General features: G+C 43.1%; 1 protein-coding gene across 1 annotated transcript in view; it reads left to right on the top strand.

The window, feature by feature from the left end:
• LOC126184372 (uncharacterized) overlaps nucleotides 1–21,153 on the top strand; it is a gene marked incomplete at its 5' end in the record, with an annotated part of 143,109 nt that extends 121,956 nt beyond the window's left edge. The window contains one exon of the mRNA XM_049926757.1: nucleotides 20,455–21,153. Within this exon, the coding sequence (XP_049782714.1) occupies nucleotides 20,455–20,578 (124 nt within the window). The remainder of the gene's footprint in view (nucleotides 1–20,454) is intronic.
• Nucleotides 21,154–21,460: the final 307 nt, after the last annotated feature.

Here is a 21,460-nt window from a genome sequence, read left to right as displayed (position 1 = left end):
CCCATTCCAATCACCTGATCTTAATCCGTGTGGCCGGCCGCTGTGGCCGAGCGATTCTAGGCGCTTCAGTCCGGAACCGCGCTGCTACTACGGTCGCAGGTTCGAATCCTTCCTCGGGCATGGATGTGTGTGATGTCCTTAGGTTAGTTAGGTTTAAGTAGTCCCAAGTCCAGGGGACTGATGACCTCAGATGTTAAGTCCCATAGTGCATAGAGCCATTTGAACCATTTAATCCGTGTGACATCTGGCTGCGGAGCTATCTGAAAGATGTGTTCAGCGTTCCGATTGCAAACATAGCTGCATTGAAGACACGCATTGCGCAACACATTCTGCAAGTGACCCCGGAAACACTTCGATCAGTTGTGGAACATGCGGTTTCTCGATATCAGGTTATTGCAGAAAACGGTGGACATTGGACATGTTTTGCACCAGTCACACGGAAATTAATAATCCGATTTGATTTTGATTGATGCTTTCAATGCGGTTTTTTGGCCTCAGGGCAATTGAAAACCGATGTTATTGATGCTTTTTATGTGGTTTTTGGCCTCAGGACCATTAAAAACTGAAATTTCCCATCCGATATTATACACTCCTGGAAATGGAAAAAAGAACACATTGACACCGGTGTGTCAGACCCACCATACTTGCTCCGGACACTGCGAGAGGGCTGTACAAGCAATGATCACACGCACGGCACAGCGGACACACCAGGAACCGCGGTGTTGGCCGTCGAATGGCGCTAGCTGCGCAGCATTTGTGCACCGCCGCCGTCAGTGTCAGCCAGTTTGCCGTGGCATACGGAGCTCCATCGCAGTCTTTAACACTGGTAGCATGCCGCGACAGCGTGGACGTGAACCGTATGTGCAGTTGACGGACTTTGAGCGAGGGCGTATAGTGGGCATGCAGGAGGCCGGGTGGACGTACCGCCGAATTGCTCAACACGTGGGGCGTGAGGTCTCCACAGTACATCGATGTTGTCGCCAGTGGTCGGCGGAAGGTGCACGTGCCCGTCGACCTGGGACCGGACCGCAGCGACGCACGGATGCACGCCAAGACCGTAGGATCCTACGCAGTGCCGTAGGGGACCGCACCGCCACTTCCCAGCAAATTAGGGACACTGTTGCTCCTGGGGTATCGGCGAGGACCATTCGCAACCGTCTCCATGAAGCTGGGCTACGGTCCCGCACACCGTTAGGCCGTCTTCCGCTCACGCCCCAACATCGTGCAGCCCGCCTCCAGTGGTGTCGCGACAGGCGTGAATGGAGGGACGAATGGAGACGTGTCGTCTTCAGCGATGAGAGTCGCTTCTGCCTTGGTGCCAATGATGGTCGTATGCGTGTTTGGCGCCGTGCAGGTGAGCGCCACAATCAGGACTGCATACGACCGAGGCACACAGGGCCAACACCCGGCATCATGGTGTGGGGAGCGATCTCCTACACTGGCCGTACACCACTGGTGATCGTCGAGGGGACACTGAATAGTGCACGGTACATCCAAACCGTCATCGAACCCATCGTTCTACCATTCCTAGACCGGCAAGGGAACTTGCTGTTCCAACAGGACAATGCACGTCCGCATGTATCCCGTGCCACCCAACGTGCTCTAGAAGGTGTAAGTCAACTACCCTGGCCAGCAAGATCTCCGGATCTGTCCCCCATTGAGCATGTTTGGGACTGGATGAAGCGTCGTCTCACGCGGTCTGCACGTCCAGCACGAACGCTGGTCCAACTGAGGCGCCAGGTGGAAATGGCATGGCAAGCCGTTCCACAGGACTACATCCAGCATCTCTACGATCGTCTCCATGGGAGAATAGCAGCCTGCATTGCTGCGAAAAGTGGATATACACTGTACTAGTGCCGACATTGTGCATGCTCTGTTGCCTGTGTCTATGTGCCTGTGGTTCTGTCAGTGTGATCATGTGATGTATCTGACCCCAGGAATGTGTCAATAAAGTTTCCCCTTCCTGGGACAATGAATTCACGGTGTTCTTATTTCAATTTCCAGGAGTGTATGACCTTTCTGTTTATTTATTTATTTATTTATTGTTCCGTGGGACCAAATTAAGGAGAAGTCTCCATCGTCATGCAACGAGTCAATACATAAAATTATAACACGATAGTAGAAACAGATAAAATGAAATATAAAAAACATATTCAGGCGACAAGACGTAAGTTTAAATAAAGAAAATCAACAATGTAACACTGGAATTTGCTTAATTTTTCAGCTCTTCCAGGAGCTCTTAGACAGAATAGAAGGAGTGAGCCATGAGGAACCTCTTCAGTTTAGACTTAAAAGAGTTTGGGCTACTGCTAAGTTTTTGAGTTCTTGTGGTAGCTTATTGAAAATGGATGCAGCAGAATACTGCACTCCTTTCTGCACAAGAATCAAGGAAGTGCATTCCACATGCAGATTTGATTTCTGCCTAGTATTAACTGAGTGAAAGCTGCTAACTCTTGGGAATAGGCTAATATTGCTAACAACAAACGACATTAAAGAAAATATATACTGTGAGCGCAATGTCAAAATTCCCAGACTATTGAGTAGGTGTCGACAAGAGGTTCTCGAACTTACACCACATATAGCTCGAACAGCCCGTTTCTGAGCCAAAAATACCCTTTTTGAATCAAAAGAATTACCCCAAAAAATAATACCATACGACATAAGCGAATGAAAATATGCGAAGTAGACTACTTTTCGTGTTGAACTGTCACTTATTTCAGATGCTGTTCTAATGGTAAATAAAGCACCATTTAGTTTCTGAACAAGATCCTGGACATGGGCTTTCCACAACAGCTTACTATCTATCTGAACGCCTAGGAACTTGAACTGTTCCGTCTCGCTTATAATATGCCCATTCTGTCTGATCAAAAAGTTACAGTTAGAAACTGTAAAAACTGAGTCTTAGTGTGATTTAGCATCAAATTATTTTCCACAAGCCACGAACTTATTTCATGAACTACATTATTTGATACTGTTTCAATATTACACACAAGATCCTTCACTACCAAGCTGGTGTCATCAGCAAACAGAAATATTTTTGAATCACCTGTAATACTAGAAGGCATATCATTTATATAAATAAGAAACAGCAGTGGCCCCAGCACCGATCCTTGGGGAACGCCCCCTTAACAGTGCCCCATTGGGTCTGAGCATCACTACCACTCTCAATATTGCGGCGAATTACCTTCTGCTTTCTGTTCTTAAAGTAAGAGGCGAACCAATTGTAAGCTACTCCCCTTACTCCATAATGGTCCAACTTCTGCAGTAATATTTTGTGGTCAACATAGTCAAAAGCCTTCGCTAAATCAAAGAAAACACCTAGCGTTCGTAACCTTTTATTTAATCCGTCCAAAACCTCACAGAGAAAAGTGAATATAGCATTTTCAGTTGTTAAACCATTTCTAAAACCAAACTGTACATTTGACAGCAAATTATGTGAATTTAAATGCTCCAGTAACCTTGTATATACAACCTTCTCGATAACTTTATCAAACACCGATGGCATAGAAATAGGTCTAAAATTGTCAACATTATCCCTGTCTCCCTTTTTATAAAGGGGCTTCACTACCGAGTACTTTAATCGGCCAGGAAACCGACCACTCCTAAAGGAAAAGTTACAGATATGGCTAAGTACTGGGCTAACATAGATAGAACAATACTTCAGTATTCTGCTAGATACCCCGTCATATCCATCAGAGTTCTTGGTCTTTAGTGATTTGATTATTAACTCAATCTCCCTCTTGTTAGTATCATGGAGGAGCATTTCAGGTAACAGTCTCGGAACACTTTTTTCTAAGAGCGCTATATAATTCCCTGTGGGGACTAGGTTTCTATTTAGTTCACTTGCTATATTCAGAAAGTGATTATTAAATACTGTACATATATGCGACTTATCAGTAACACGGACATTCCCACTACGCACTGATTATCTTCGACCTGTCTCTGCAGACCAGCCACTTCCTTTACGACTGACCATATGGTTTTAATTTTATCCTGAGACTTAGCTATTCTGTCTGCATACCACATACTTTTTGCCTTCCTAATAACATTTTTAAGCACCTTTCAATACTGTTTCCAATGGGCTGCTGCATTTAGATTTTGCCTGTTTCTAACGTTTTGATATAATTGCCACTTTGTTCTACAAGATATTCTTATCCCTCTAGTCAGCCACCCGGGCTGCCTGTTTGTGCTAGTACCCGATTTGAACGTTCTAACGGAAAGCAACTTTCAAAGAGCACGAGAAAAGTCTTGAGAAAAGCATTATATTTATCATCTGCTGTATCAGCGCTATAAACATATTGCCACTCTTGTTCCTTGATAAGGTTTACAAAGGTCTCTACAGCAACTGGATCAGCTTTCCTAAACAGTTGATAACTATATTTAACATGTGTTTCAGCACAAAAATCTTTCAGAGTTAAAATTTGTGCATCATGATCTGAAAGTCCATTCACCTTATTGCTAACAGAATGCCCTTCTAGTAATGAGGAATGAACAAAAATGTTGTCTGTGGTTGTTCTACTGTTCCCTTGCACTCTCGTTGGAAAGAATACGGTTTGCATAAGATTATATGAATTAAGGAGGTCTACCAGCATCCTTTTCCTTGCACAATCAGTTATCCAATTAATGTTGAAGTCACCACATATAACTAACTTTTTGTATTTCCTATAAAGTGAACCAAGAACCTCCTCTAGCTTTAGCAAAAATGTTGTGAAATCGGAGTCTGGGGATCTATAAATAACAACAGTTACAAGTTTAGCTCCATTAAATTTAACCACACCTGCACAACATTCAAACACCTTTTCAGTGCAGTACTTTGAAACATCAATTGACTCAAATGGGATGCCGTTTTTCACATACATGGCTACTCCACCACACCGCAAAGAGATCCTAGAAAAGCTGCCAGCCAACCTGTATCCTGGTAAAGGAAGCCTCTGAATTATCTCCTTATTTAAAATGGTGGATGGGCTTACATAACTAAACGTATCACACCTATACACCCATGTACACTGAGTAGTACAGTTTGTTTAACGTCAAACGTACTCCTTAGCCATTGTTGTATGATTCATTTGTCATTTGTAGTCGACCACTATTAAATTATGATGCTTACAGCGCCATCTATTGCTACGTTTTGTAACTATTTATTTTTCTTCTCTCATACGTTTCCCCCTTCTCCGATAGTATTACGTTGCAATTTGACGTCATTCTGACCAGCGGCGTTATTTCTACAGTGGTTTGAAAGTTTAACTCTAATTATAATCACCCTGTATATTTCTTACATTGGAATATTGACAGCGTTACATTCCACACGAGTAATAGGTCGGAAACCACCTGGCTTTAACATTATAGCGTGTTGTATGTACAGAACCATGTAGCCTTAGGAGTGCATTTGGTTATGTTCTACGATCATTTCTCTCTCTTACCAATACCTTCTTGGTACTGACCCCGGACGCTAGAACCATATTTTAGGACTGAAAGCGCGGCTGATGTATGTAAAATGCTTCAAACTCCGTCTGTCTGGAGCTCCATCACGCATAAAACCACACGTTTTCTTCTTCTTAACCGTCTTTTATATCATGACAACACTTTCGTATCTATTATGCACCGATAAGGGGTGCTAACCTACTCGACATGCGCGCATCTAGAGAGATTTAGTGCACTTGGATGGGTTCCATGGGTAAAATTGGTGCAGAACAACAGTTATGGGCTTGGTTCCCTGTGTTCCTTCATGAGTCATGGAATGTAGCGGTCTACTTCTGGTCAGCTGCAAATTTAGTCGGTGACGGTATTGCAGGTAGTGTTGGTCAAAGATAATGCGAGGAGATCTTTCACTCTCTAGCTTTATCCGAATAATGCGAGAATGGTCTGTGACTCCCAACCACATAGGGAAAATGGGAAATCATAACAGTAAATTACACATGACGACCGAAGTGCTAGAAATATGTAGATCGCTGTCTGGTTATTTTGGTGTATATCCTCTAGAATTAACAGTGAATTAACGTACTCCACAGTCATCCATCTACATTCGCAATCCAGTATACGGTACTCGCGAAGTGGTGGAGGGGTGGTTTAGCAATGATACAGAAATTGGGAAGCATGCTGCTGCGTCATTGGTCAGTGTTGAAATTATGGAAAAACTGGTATAATTCCTAAAATTGATCGCACTATCAAGTTTGATGCTTATTACAGTACATCGACGGTGTCTTTTCCATCCCATCTGTCCAGTGGTATGCTGTTGATTACCACATAATGATTGACTGACATCGCTTGTTTGAGATGGAGAAAGAGTCTTGGTGGAGGGGCAACACCTTCCGGGGATGGCAGTCACCGAAACAGTGATCACGTATGTGACTGCAATATGAGGAATCAATTGAAACGGAACACTGAACCATCAGATATCCCGTCACTGTGAAAGATGAGTTTAAATTTAGACGTCGTTATTCACCGTTGGAAAGCTGTTTTTGAAACGCTCCACAATGCGGCAAAGCTCTTCCAGTTTCCTTATGTTGTGAGTGTCTTTTATTTAAAATCATCCTGGGTGTGTGTTGTGGGAGCAACTGCCCAATTTACACCGTGCAATGTCCATCTTTCAGTCAGAGCCAGCAGATCAAAGCGTGTTCATATCAGTTTTGAACCTGACACATACCTCAAAGTCGTGTTGAAGAAAACAAAAGTATGGTGGTGCACAAAGCTATGTCATAAGCTGCTTGGACATGTTACAGCAGAATAAAACATGTATCAGACAACAACACAGGGCCCCTGTCTTGTGACTGATAGTCTGGGGGATATGGTCCTCGTACAGTACAGGCAATGATACTTTACACTAGTCTGTACAGGCGATTGAGTTTATCAATACCTGATACCTGAATATTTAATGGGGGCCACAGCATATGCTCAATGCCAGCATGCAGACGGTATTTGTTTTCGATAATATATGGGAGACAGGGATGCGATAGAAATATTATCGAGTTCTCTACTGGATGATGTCAACGGGGGGTTCTTTTATAGTTTGTAATTTTATATTTTTTTTTTTATTCTCTGTTGGATGGTACAATTTTTTGTGACACACATTAATGCACCCTGAGGGATGCAGATCTGCTCCGGACTGCAGTACCTGTATGTAGTTTGGAGACACACCGCACTGCAGCAGCATAATCCTCGTACTTCTCTCAGTTCCCCTACTGTCCGCTTCTACTGCTCCCTCGTATTGCAGGAGAAAGCTTCGTTTTGCATTGGCTTCAAAAATGGTTCAAATGGCTCTGAGCACTATGGGACTTAACTTCTGAGGTCATCAGTCGCCTAGAACTTAAAATTAATTAAACCTAACTAACCTAAGGACATCACACACATCCATGCCCGAGGCAGGATACGAACCTGCGACCGCAGCGGTCGCGCGGTTCCAGAGTGTAGCTCCTAGAACCGCTCGGCCACTCCGGCCGGCTTTGCATTGGCCTTACACATTGTACACAGTTGGCGGAGCTATGGCAGCATGTTCCAATATCCACCAAGTGGTCAAAAACATGGTCCTGTCGCATTAACTCAGCTCACCCTGTTTGTGCACGGATTGCAGAAGGTGGTAGATATGGCACTCTCCAGCTCTTGCTCAGTTCCGATTTAAATTCGATCGATGACATACACAGAGCTGCAGGAATGGTGAGGAGAGACTGAGGAACAGATAGAAGATGTGTAGGGACTTTGTCTCAAAAACCATGTAGGAGTTTTACTGTAGCAGAAAGGTTTGAAAAAGGTGACTCGTTTCGCGATATGAGAGTGCCACAAATATGATTCATTTGTGACTGTAATCATTAAAAGACATCTCCGTAGGATCAAACGCAGGTATGTGGTTGAATGGAAAGAGCTGATTCCAAACTGTAGACAGAATTTCTACTGGAAAGCGTAACACTATAGATCTGAACGACCAGTATACGTTTCTCACAATCTCAATTTGGCGTTGCATTTTCTTAAAGTGATTCATCGCATAGCACACCATCTGCTGTATGCGATATTTCTCAATCAACCATCATAGTCCCTGCCCTATAACCCAGTGGATAAATTGCAGAACCTCTGACATGGCATCTAGATAGAATGTGTTACAAATACTGGAGAAATATCTAGGGGCGTCGTGAGAGAATTGCAAATACCGGCTTCATACCATGTTCCTTAGCCGAATAACTTTCTAAATTCGGTGATTTTATTATGAGCTTACACCGTAGGCGATGTCACCCGCACTTAAGCTCTGTTATGACGTCAAACGGGCCGACTTGGGGCAGGAGAGGCACCACAGGACATTTTAATTTCCACTGTCTATACTTTTACAAATAAATTCATTAAACTCTGTCAGCATGACCAGGAAGGATGCAGCATTCACACCCATAGCAGTGGAAGTTCAAAAACATAACAAAATAAATTTTTTTCATGTGAAATTTCATCATTTTTTTCACTTAGTATTAGCAGCATTTGTTGCTATAGATACACTTGGTAAGTAAGAGAGATTCTTCGATGAATTTTGCACAGCGTACAAACCATACTTACAGGTCTATGAAAGTCTAGAATATTCCAAATCTATTTAAAACTGTAGAAAAAATTGAGATAATTAACTTTAAATTTGAGTTTTTTCTAAACATGAAGCTTAAAATGTAACACCTCATTCATTTTTGCGTAAATTAAATAAATTCTAGAGTTTCATTCACCTGTAAATATGGTTTGTGTGCTGTGCAAAATTCATCGACGAGTCTCTCTTTCTTATGAAGAGAAGTGTACCTATAGCAACAAATGCAGAATTGTAAGTGAAAAATGGTGAAATTAAACATGTAAAAAAATTATTTTGTTATGTTTTTGAACTTTCGCTGTTATGAGTGTGAATCCTGAATCCTTCTTGGTCATGCTGACAAAGTTTTAGGAATTTATTTGTAAAAGTATAGACAGTGGAAATTAAAATGACCTGTGGTGCCTCGCCTGCTCCAAGTCGGCCCGTTTGACGTCCTACCTCCATTAATACACACCTCAGCGATCACCATCTATATTCAATGTTGCGGTATTTGTATGGAAAACCACTTCACTCGGAAGCAATACCATATCTCGATTTGTAAAGTTTGTATAGTTTTTAATATGGATATCTGTGTGCACGGGTAGAATCAAGACCGCTTTTGATAGCTATATAGCCGTTGCGAAAGTGTTTTTTAATAGCTGGTCGCTTGTAGCACGATTACTTCATTCTTCCTAAGATACACTGGTACCACTCGCAAGAAAAACCAATGAGACATATCCATGGTTCAAAAGGCTCTGAGCACTATGCGACTTAACTTCTGAGGTCATCAGTCGCCTAGAACTTAGAACTAATTAAACCTAACTAACCTAAGAACATCACACACATCCATGCCCGAGACAGGAGTCGAACCTGCGACCGTAGCGGTCGCTCGGTTCCAGACTGTAGCGCCTAGAACCGCATGGCCACTCTGGCCGGCGAGACATATCCATACATCGCGGATTTTCGCTCAATATTGTTTGGCGTCACCACTATTCAGTTATTGGAGAAATATTATTCTTAGTAGGAGATATGTGGGTAGATTCACTGTGATCAGTGGGCTTATACAGTATGTGTGTGTTCCGACATGTGTAGAGAAAATGGCTTTGTCCTCTAGTAAGGGAAGGTATGGATTTGACGTGGAAAATTGTGATAGCTGTAAAGAAAATGAAAGATTTTTTACATGGAAAATTATGTCCAGTCATAACAATGCTGCAGATTTTGATATCTCCAGAGCCACCATCGTCAGGAGGGAGTATTTATGATACTTCGCTCAATGTCGAATGTCATCAGACTGAGGCTGCAATTGTAATATTTAATTGTAAGGAAAGTGATAAAATATATGTGGCTGGCTTTCTAGGACGATTCTGTCTCGGGTGAGAAAGCGCATTGTGACGGTTGCCTGTGGCCCGAACAACTGAAATTTCCTGCCTACGGCAGGAGCCGTCGGAAATAGAAAGTGAGACTGGGGTATAGGAACGTAGCTAACCTAACCGCGTTGCCCTCTGGGTGGCTGAAAAGTGAACTAATACTCACAAGGGAACCTCCCCATCGCACCCCCCTCAGATTTAGTTATAAGTTGGCACAGTGGATAGGCCTTGAAAAACTGAACACAGATCAATCGAGAAAACAGGAAGAAGTTGTGTGGAACTATGAAAAAAATTAGTAAAATATACAAACTGAGTAGTCCACCCCAAGATAGGCAACATCAAGGACACTCGGAGTCAAGGAGGGTCGTGGTCCCGTGGCTAGCGTGAGTAGCTACGGAACGAGAGGTTCTAGGTTCAAGTCTTCCCTCGAGTGAAAAGTTTAATTGTTTATTTTCAGTTTATGTGACAAACTCTTATGTTTTCATCACTTTTTTGGGAGTGATTATCACATCCACAAGAAAACCTAAATCGGGCAAGGTAGAAGAATTTTTTTACCCATTCGCTAAGTGTACAAGTTAGGTGGGTCGACAACATATTCCTGTCATGTGACGCACATGCCGTCACCAGTGTCGTTTAGAATATGTCAGATGTGTTTTCCTGTGGAGGAATCGGTTGACCTACGACCTTGCGATCAAACGTTTTCGGTTCCCATTGGAGAGGCACGTTCTTTCGTCTACAAATCGCACGGTTTTGCGGTGCGGTCGCAAAACACAGACACTAAACTTACTACAGTGAACAGAGACGTGAATGAACGAACGGACAGATCATAACTTTGCGAAAATAAAGAAAGAAAACTTTTCACTCGAGGGAAGACTTGAACCAAGGACCTCTCACTCCGCAGCTACTCACGCTAACCACAGGACCACGGCGCTCCTGAGCTCACATGCCCCTTGATGTTGCTTATCTTCCACATGGACTACTCAGTTTGTGTATTTTACTAATTTTTTTCATAGTTCCACTCAACTTCTTCCTGTTTTCTCGATTGATCTGTGTTCAGTTTTTCAAGGCCTATCCACTGTGCCAGCTTATAACTAAATCTGAGGGGGGTACAGGGGGAGGTTCCCTTGTCAGTATGTGTTGGGCAGCTTTCATGTTCACGTGTGTTCTCCGTAGAAATTTGAGAAGATTCTATGTGGACATGTGTTTGCGTTGGACAGTTATTCCCTCCCTTGTAAATTGTCTGGTTGATTGCTTCTATTTTTTTTCCCCATCTTTATTTGCATGAGAGAAGATCGATTGTTGTGTGTGTTATGTGCTCCTAGATGGTGATGAATTTCTAAAGTATATGGCTCATTTGGAATTTGTTATATTACCCCCTCCTCCAGTACCTCTCTTGCAATATGCCGATGACACCGCATTCCTCGCCCTCGCTCCTACCCTGCAACGGTCCCAACGCCTTCTCCAGAATCACCTTGACCTTTTTGCTGCATGGTGTAACCGGTGGCTCCTGAAAATCAATCCTTCCGAGACACAGGCAATCATCGTAGGTCGTACCACTCGCTCCTTCCGACTCCTGGATTTCTCCCTTACCGTCTGCGCCCGTCCTGTCCACCTCACCCCCACCCTCACCTACCTTGGCCTCACCATTGACCGTCACCTCACCTGGATCCCTCATCTCCGCTCCATCCAATCCAAAGCCCACAACCACCTCCGACTCCTCAAACTACTCTCTGGCCGGACATGAGGGTTGCACCCCTCTACCATCCTCCACACCTACAAATCCTTAATCTGTCCCATCCTCTGTTATGCCAGTCCCACCTGGTTATCTTTCCCGCCCCCAAATTCTATAAGTCCCTCCAGATCCTTGAGCGTCATGCGTTCTCCCTCGCCTTCCGTATACGCCCCCCGTCCCCCACGCGGATCATCTATGACCTCATTCCTTTCCCCCATCTGCTCCTATTCCTCGAACATATCCACATCCTCTACACCTCCCGTCGCCCTGATCCCCCCACCCCCTGGTTGCTCCTCTCCTCTCCCATCCCCGCCCCCTGCCATGTCTTCACTGTTGTGTCCCCCCTACCCTCCGTCTCTACACCCTTCATCTCCTTTCCCAAGGTGGCTTCCATCAACTCCCCCTCCCGGATGATGCCCTCTCTCCCTCCATTTATCCCTCCTATCAACTCTGATCCTCACTCCCCCTCCTTTCCTCTGTCCTTTTCCCAGGCTCCCTCTCCCCCCCTTCCATCCTCTTTTTTCCCCACCTCCCCTCTCTCTGTCCTCTTCTCTCCCCCAAGTCCTTTTGCATTTCCCTCCTCTGCCTTTTCTCATTCCCTCTCGTGTCTGCCCTGCCCCTGTCCCCCCCTTATGAGTCCTCTCCCTCTTTGGTCCCCCCCCCTTTCGTTTTTCCCCTCCTCCATGTCCCCCCCCCCATCTGCCTTTGGCTTGGGAGTGTCATCTTTGTGCCGCCATTTTCGTGCAGTGTTTTACAGTGAGTGTTTTACAGTGAGTGTTCCGTGTTGTCTTTTGGGAAGTGTTGCAAATGGCCGTCATACTGTCGCTGGGTGTGATTTTTTATCTCTTGCGAACAGAAACCAGACTGTCGCCATGTTTTTTTAATTGTGTGTCTACTGTGTTACTTGTCTGATTCCTGTGTATTTTATTAACATTGCCAATCCCTTTGCTTTCTGTTTTAACTTTCTGCATTTTTCCGCCATTTTACACTTTAAGTCACCGTTTTATCTCCTGTTTTTCTTGTTTCTTTTCTTCTTCCGTTTTTTAAAAAGTCTGTACTAAGCTGCTGCCAGCCTGCCCCCTTTGGGGGGAATTGAAAATCTATATAGAAAAATAAATGTTATATTATTGACATCGGTATTCACTAAAAAAAATATGAGTGAAACTACCAGTTGCCTCTATTTTCGAGTTTTCATGTTCAGACCCTTGCAGACGAGATAATTTTGTAGTTAGTCAGTGATTTGCAGCATGTTCCACCTCACTGCAGCTCGCTAAAGTTTTGGGTTTCCAGAGAAATGATTTCCACTCTTTGTCTTTGGAATTACACTGTGCAAGTAATCGGTAGCATACTGCTATGTGGTTGATATCGAGAACTATCGCATAAATGGTACAATATTCTGGCGAACCATGTGAAAATGCTTATGTTCTTGTAATCCCAGGTCTGGAGATGGGTGTAGAAAGCATGGCAACAGGCCAGCAAGCATGCAGGGGTTGAGGGCAGAAACAGTAATGCCTTTGTGCGGGGAGGGGCGGGGGGGGGGGGGGAAGACCAGCCTAGCCTTTCTGCACCAGTTCGGAGTTTGACTGCGGACCGCTGAGGGTGCTCTGATCACGTGGTGAGGCAGCGTGTGTGGGGCAGTTGACTCATAACCGCTGGGCATGGTGCATGACCGTCTGATCACACGGGAAATATTTAGTACCGTGAGGACTATTTACAGTGCATTCTCTTATGTTTTTTGGGATCTTACGATTTGTGCAGTATATGTATAAGAGTCTGGTGATCGATATCTATATGCAGGATGCAGAACTGATGATTTTGTATGGTGCAGGATAGGAATTGTGTTTACTACATCGATGTGGTATGTGGTGACAGCCCGGATGGAGATTGGTTTCACGTTGAAAAATTCAAGCTCTCCTCGACAGGAGCAGAGCTGTGTAGTGAGGAAGTATCTTCGACGATAATATCCGTATATCATGATTTCTAGATCATTTTTGCTGTCACTGCAATGTGACTGATGTATATCTTTTTGCTATCTGTACAAAATAGTTTTGCCACTGAAAGTCTCATCTGCAGAAAATGGCGAACAATGTTACCACACTGGCAGCAGCAGCAGTTTAACAGATAAATTCAGTAAGAGGCAATCAGAATGCTCCATTCACAAGACAACCTTTGTGTGGGGCATAGGAGCCTCGACAGACTGGTTCGAACAAGAAGGGGAAAAGGTATCTATGGAAAGTTCTGTGATGTTTTCTTTGTTTGAGTCTCAGAGACACATCCAAGCCGACCATCCATCTCTGTCCCTCATTGGCCATTGTGGCTTCAGAGCATCTCCAGACTGGCAGCTGTAGGACACCGAAAATTCAACGAAAAATCCAGCCATTTTTCTCATCTGCAGGACAGCTTTCGAATTGTTCTGATTTTCCTGTCTGTGCTTAGACACCAATATGTGCTACGAGAAATGAGGAAAATAATGTGCCTGACTCCAGCAGCAGCAAATATAAAACTAAGCCCACTCCCTGTTTCTGAAAAAGTTATGAACACCACAGCAGCTGTAGGATTCAGAAATTTTTCTCTCTCCAGCAGTGGCTTCAAATACAGCTAAGCCTTGAAAAGTGGCGAGGGTCCTATTTAGAGTTACAGATTGTTTTTTATTTCCAAATATCATTGTTTAGGCGTGTACAATCAGATATTGCAGCTGATATCAGATTCGGGACCTGTTTCCCACAAAAGCGTGTGAAGTGTCGTGGGAGGTTTCACAAATGTGCAGCGATGTTTTTTCAGTCCATATTCGAGTGTAACAGTGTACACCACAAAATTGATGCAAACTACTGTGCAGCGATCTCTTTGAAAGTGTATTTAGAGACGCATTCAATTGGATTTAGTAACTCCTGAAGCAGCCCATGCTCAGAGACAAGGATATTTGCCACAAAAGCGTGCGAAGTGTCTCAGGGATGGTTTCACAAGTGTGTTGCTATCATTTTCGAGTCTGTGTTCAAGTGTGGCAGTGGTAGTATTCCTCAGAATAAAAAGTGTAATTGTTTCAATATTCTCACATCATCTGCAAAACTCTCTCTCTCTTTCTTTGTGTAGTGACAGTCAGAAGTCTGACTGGACTTTTATCGAATGATCTAGAGTTGTAGCACATGTATTTATCAGCATAAGCTGCGAAGTGTAACTTGGCCCCATCCTGCTGCATTTTCATTATTTCATGAAACATATTCGTCTTCAGCAAATATCTACACAGTCCTCAGATACATGGTTACAGCTTATATACTCCACCTTCTGTAGAAGACACATCTCATTTATTGAACAGTAAACAATTATGTCTGTCCTCCCACTCACAAGGGGAGGCCGCCAATTGTGAAATTCAGATTCGATTCATACTGCGCATAACAAAAGCTCATGGCCAGAGGTGTAATGTGGCAAAGCACCAAGATGCACTTCTCAGCCATTGTTGAGAAAATCGACATTTAACTGTCGCTGCGCTGCCGCTCGGTGAAATACTCTCTACGATTAATAATTTTCAACAGCGTCGTGGCGCAGCGGTAAACGCTCGGGTTTGTAATCCGAAGGTCGCAGGATCGAATCCCGCATCATCGAACTTTTTTTTACTATTTGTTTTTTTGTAATTCAAATGTATACACACACACATTATATATAATTCCCGGCAATCAGTTGCAACAATTATGCATATAATAAGTTGTTGAAAGTCGTTTGTCGTGGAAAAATAATACTTGAAATGAAACACAATATCACAAATAATATTCAAGTGGATACAATTTATTGAAAAGTTCGGTATACACTCGCACATCATGAACAATTAGTGACCAGAAGTAGCTGGAGTATCGCACAAACCAGAGTGATAGTTATCATAGAAACATGGAAAACAGAAAACAGCACGACATCGAGCACATCTGATAAACGATGCGTTTTTACAAGAACAATTGTTTTTTAAATTACCTGTTGGGAAACACACCTGATTGACATTCTGAAAAATTCAGGTTTGATGCATACCACGCGTATCGTATCATATCGGCAAAAATCGGAGAAGACAATTGGTGGTGGACGATGGATTGGATTATTATACAATCGTCTCTGGAGTTGATGTCACGGTTTCGCTCGATTAAAAAAGCACAATTTTGAAGGCGCTTGATCAAATTTTTTACCTGCCGGTAAAAATAAACGTCACACGGTTGGACGAGAGGAGTGCACTTTGGAGGAATTACTTTTATAGTGCACGTTGGTAACTTCTTATCGTCCTGGAACGTCTCATCGTATAACGCCGAGTTCGTTTGCCCACTCCAAGAGTCGATCAGAAGGAGAAACTCTTTCTTTTGTACGTATGGTTGCAAAGCATTACGCAAGAAGTCCATGAACAAACCCGTTGTTAGTTTACCGGATTTGGAGGATGTAATAACAACGTTGGTATACTTCTTGGCGTACTCGTCGACTGTCTTCTGTACTCTGGGTCCAAACGTACCTGTGGACTCTTGGAGGCATACGAAAACAAGAGGCAAGACTCGTCCAGACATCGTGATTGAATATTGTGCCGTATACGAATGCGTCACCTTGTTCATGTCGTGTCGGGTTACCAGGACAGCCTTTGACCCTTTTTCGGCGAGAGTTCTGTTGAACGTGGACTGGTACTGGCACCCTGACAAACAAAATATAAAAATATAGTTTATATAAGAAATATACGAAATCTGTGTTGTCAATCATATATCAGATTATCATATTCTATCATCATGTCATATGACATTTGTGAACAGCTCTTTACGTACCTGTTTGATCAGTATTAATTACGAAATCTTTGTCGAAGTTAGTTATCAACGTTCGCGTCTGGATCCGAAATGTGTCCGCTGCGGCCAAAATTTCGTCTTGGGTAGCCGTCTCTTTCCGGGAAACAAATTTTGTGATTTTCCGTTGCCGAATACCATGCTTCTTTTTAAATTCGGTGACCCATGTTTTTGAAGCTTTGAAGTTGAAATCTGGGAACTGACTTGCAGTGCCCAAGGTCCACTGCTGCAGGTTTCTGGTAGTAACTTGCTGGAAGTTTTGTCGAGCTTCTACGAAGCGATCATGCACCCATGAATCGATGGTACAATATATATCAAATTTGCTACCGCCACGTTTGATTTGCTCTTCCCACCTGGATAAATAGCCCATATTTGTCAAACGAGAGCACCCCTTTTTTTGTAGAGTTTTGAGATTCCAGCCTGGATGTTCTTTGGCCAGATTTACAGCTCTAATTTTGTAGTCCAGAGAAATATAATCGTACCCTTTTTTTTTCTTCTCGTCCGGCTCGTATTCGTCTGATGATTCTTTGGCAATGGGACCCGTTTCAACGACTTCGTAGGCATTATTATCGTCGATTTCATTAATGTCTATCAGTTCCTCATCATGAACGAGGGTTTTTTCGGCGAGCATTTGCAGCGTATTCTGGAACATTTCTTTCCCAATTACCATGGCTTCTTCGTTGATTGATGATGACGGTTCTGCTGCGATGCGATTACTGTTACGAAGGAGGCTTTCAAAATACACCAACGCATCTTTCAATAGTTGTTTCGCCACTTCACTGTGTATAGAATCTTCTTCGATCATATTACTTTCATGCGAAGGGCCCGGATCGCTCTCCAATTGTGCCGTCTCCATTTTTCCGTTTGTTTAACAGGATGTACCAAAGCTCCACGCACTGATTTTCGACGATGTTATAAGTTGCGCTAGGGACCGCATCTACCTTCTTTCGAAGTTAGCAGGCAACTACGCTGTTATGCGGCGGCTCGTTTCGCCCCATTCAACATCTGTCCTTCAAGTGCAGCGAGCGAGTAACGGAGTTTTTATATTTCGTACCTGCCACAGAAAATTTGTGTTCGTGGGGTCTCTATTCTAATTCGAACGTTTGACTTACAATATACGTAATCGTTTCGGAATATCGTTTCTACGTCTTCTTTCAAGAACTTATTACATGCATAATTGTAGCAACTGATTGCCGGGAATTGTATATAATGTGTGTGTGTGTGTGTGTGTATACATTTGAATTACAAAAAAACAAATAATAAAAAAAAGTTGCATAGTGCGGGATTCGATCCGGCGACCTTCGGATTACGAACCCGAGCGTTTACCGCTGCGCCACGACGCCGTCGAAATTTGTTAATCGTAGAGAGTATTTCACCGCAACGGCAGCGCAGCGGCAGTTGAATGTCGATTTTCTCAACAACGGCTGAGAAGTGCATCTTGGTGCTTTGCCACATTACACCTCTGGCCATGAGCTTTTATTATGCGCAGTATGAATCGAATCTGAATTTCACAATTGGCGGCCTCCCCTTGTCAGCATCTAGACACAGACTGTGTCCTTTTCCCGCCATTTTTCCCCAGACCGTCATATGGGATTACCTCATGGGAGGGGAGAGGGGAGGGGCGACGGAGCGCTCTGGTGGCTGTGTTGTGAACTAGGTCAGTTGGACTCTGGACCTCATGGTTAACACACTGGATGGAGTTACTACATATGACAACTGAAATTGTTTAAATAAACAATGCATACAGAATAAAGACTTATGTCCATCCTATCCAGCAGCCCAGCACAGACTGAGTCCTTTTCCCACCAATTTCCAGATGGGAGAGACGGGGGGGGGGGAGTGGAGCGGTGGGTTAGGTTAGTACTGGTAGTCCAGTTGACTTATTTTCCCGTCAAAATTTGAACTTCCCACATTCATTCATGAAAGTGGCGAGATTGGGCTGAGTTCCCAGTTCTCTGTGTTTAGCAAATTCTTCCTCTGCAGTGTTCTCTGGGAAGAGAGCGTCCATCAGTAATTGTGCAGATTGTCACCACTTTCCTGTTAAGCTGCCGTCTGCTCGTTTTAGAGTTGATAATTGTCAGTGAGTTTATCTTTTGACCGACGATTATATACGGTGTACTCCATAGGTCAAGATGTAGGTTTGTGCCATCAATCGGTTCCAGCTCTCTATTCTTGCCTCCTGCAGGTGGTCTTTAAACTGCTGCTTAAGCCCCTCCGTATCGGCATCTGGTGACGCCTTTATAGTTTCTGTATTTGCCCAGAATGCAAGCGCTTTCTTCCGCAGTGCGGCCATTCTGGTAGTATGTTCTTGCCCTTCTGCTTTCTGATCACAGTCTTTGGAGACTCTCTGTCCATGGTACTTGTGAATCCAGCCAGTTTGTCTTATGACTTGTATTTCATCCTTCATGACCTCTTGTATGTCAGTGATGAGTTCTTGAGCTTTTGTATACACGTTTTCATTTGCTTCCACTGGGTCGGGAGAGCGGAAAATACTCCCCAGATGATTCAAATCGGCTTTCTCTGTTATAAAGTGTTTTAACGTATATAATGCACGTCATCTCTGAGTTAATTTCTTCAGGAGTCAACCATAAAGATTATAACACGTGGTGAAGCCACTTTCAACTTCACAGTTTCTGACCTTGCTGACCTCATTGTACTCAACTATTGTGACTTCTATATTGGATGGGTCACCAACCCTCTCTTCACATGCTGGCAGATTTTCACTTCTGTTTGCTGCTATCACATTTAATTCCATTGTGGCTTCATATAACATAATGGCTCTTTCTAATACACAGAACAAAGCCATAATTGTGTCTTAACGTTCCACATCCATGGTATAGATTAGTGGCTTCCTTTGGACAAGGCGACTATAGTCGGCGACAGCGTTAATGGCCTCTGGCCGTGCAGCACACAAGGAATGCTGCATTGCCAACTAGGCTGAAAGTGCATGGACTGCAATTACGTTACGTTCAAGCACCTTGCCAACCTCAGAGACCAGCTCACTTGAATCAGCCTAACGTTTGAAGAACGAGTTCACTTTAACAATAAGGCCCCTTGCCTGTTTGTGGCCGGCCGAAGTGACCTTTGCGGTCGCAGGTTCAAATCCTGCCTCGGGCATGGATGTGTGTGATGTCCTTAGGTTAGTTAGGTTTAATTAGTTCTAAGTTCTAGGGGACTGATGACCACAGGATTTAAGTCCCATAGTGCTCAGAGCCATTTGAACCATTTTGAACCTGTTTTTGAAGCACTTGGAGCCTTCTAGGTGTTTCAGCCGTTATTAGAAAACTCACAGAACACAAAGAATACCACAGAAATCAGTCAGTCATAGAACACAACAGAATGCTGAAATATGACAGAAATTTACACAGTATGGAATGTAGATACAGACTGAGCACTGATTGGGCATCTGTGCAGCTGTCTACTGCGCATCCTTGGGCCAGAGGCCATAAACACTGTCGCGGACTATAATGACTTTAAATAGCTCTACATACTCATCTAAAGCACCACTGAACTCGAAATACATTGAAACAAAAATCAAACTTCTCGTGACCCTCAGAATGTTCAACGCACAAAAATGTTTAAATCCCCAGTATTATTCCCGATGGGAGTTTTTAAATGGGAGCTAGTCAGCAACGCGAGACAACTGATGAGCTACGCGGAAGTGAAGTAGCGAAAGCTGACATTAACCATAGGGAAAGCTATGTGTTGACATGTCCCAGCAACATTGCCACTTAGTGATGCTTTAGGCAAAGAACTGAACTGCGAACTATCTGCATACCAATCTCTTGTACTAGCAAGGGACCAAAGATTCTAATTTTCTTTTTATAGAAAATTATGTTGCTGCTTTGGAAACACTGCTCTATGGCTACATTGTCGAGTTCAATCTCGGAATCGAGATTCCTCGCCAGAAATAACCAGTACATTTCATTCTGTTAGCATCTGTATCGAATTATTATTAACCACATGTAGAAATAAACTGTAAACGTATAATTATTTCCAATATATAACCCATTTGTTTCTAAAATCTTTTTTCAGGTTGCTTGATCTGGCAGCATCAGGACAGAGAGTGAGGGATATGCTGCCTGTTTTTGATGCTGCCGGTTTCACTAAGATTCCGCCTCCTGCTACCAAGACGATTAAGCCACGGGGTACCAACTAGAAGGCATCATTCATGTCTCACAAACGACACTCACAGATATTGTGTTTCACTCGTTAGCTGTTACATACAGTATAATGACAAAATAGCTTCTTTGTACCTGCAGTGCCTTACAACAACATTCTATGAATGATAAATATATCTACTGGAAGGAGAATTTACAATGTTAACATGGAAAAAACTAGCAAAATAACAAGAGGCAGTGCTTTTAAACTAAACTGGTGGTTTGTGTATTCATTTGCTGAGAAATATTTATGGGATGTCAAAATTGCGAATTTAACATTAATTGTGGCATTAATAATTTATGTATGGAGAGAGCGTCTGTCTATATGCATTCTTAATAAAAGCATTCATGAGGCGTATAACAAATGTAGATATATGTTACTGATTACGTTGGCGTTATGGTGTATTATTTTTATGTATATGTCCGTTAAAATATATACGGATTCTTTTAATTTACTACCTCTTACGTTCCTAGGAACGAAATTTTACAAGAATTTTTAACAATGAAAATTAGCTTTGTTTAATGTAGGATCACTGTAAGTGTTAATCAGAAGTTTAATAAACATATTAGTATGACTCCACTGTGAAAAATTTATGTAAGTAAATCGATGTGTCTTTATTCTGGGAGATAATGACGGAAGTTTTGTGCCGTTCGTCATCATTTCATAAGCCAAGGATATGTAAAGCCAGCTATTCAGTGGTGCAATAACCGCGCAGCATGTTCCTTAACTGTTTCTATATGTATGTTCAAATTAAAGTTACAGAATAAATCATAACATGAACTACAGATGTTACCGGTAAGAAGAAAGCAAGAGAATAGAACATCTCGACTGGAACAAGGCAGTTGTGAAGAGAATGTGAGAATTTCATGAAAACGATAAT

The sequence above is a fragment of the Schistocerca cancellata genome, chromosome 4 (genome assembly GCF_023864275.1).
Source record: "Schistocerca cancellata isolate TAMUIC-IGC-003103 chromosome 4, iqSchCanc2.1, whole genome shotgun sequence".
NCBI classification, from domain to species: domain Eukaryota; kingdom Metazoa; phylum Arthropoda; class Insecta; order Orthoptera; family Acrididae; genus Schistocerca; species Schistocerca cancellata.
The sequence above is the reverse complement of the archived record's forward strand: the minus strand, read 5'-3'. Positions and strand labels throughout refer to the sequence as shown.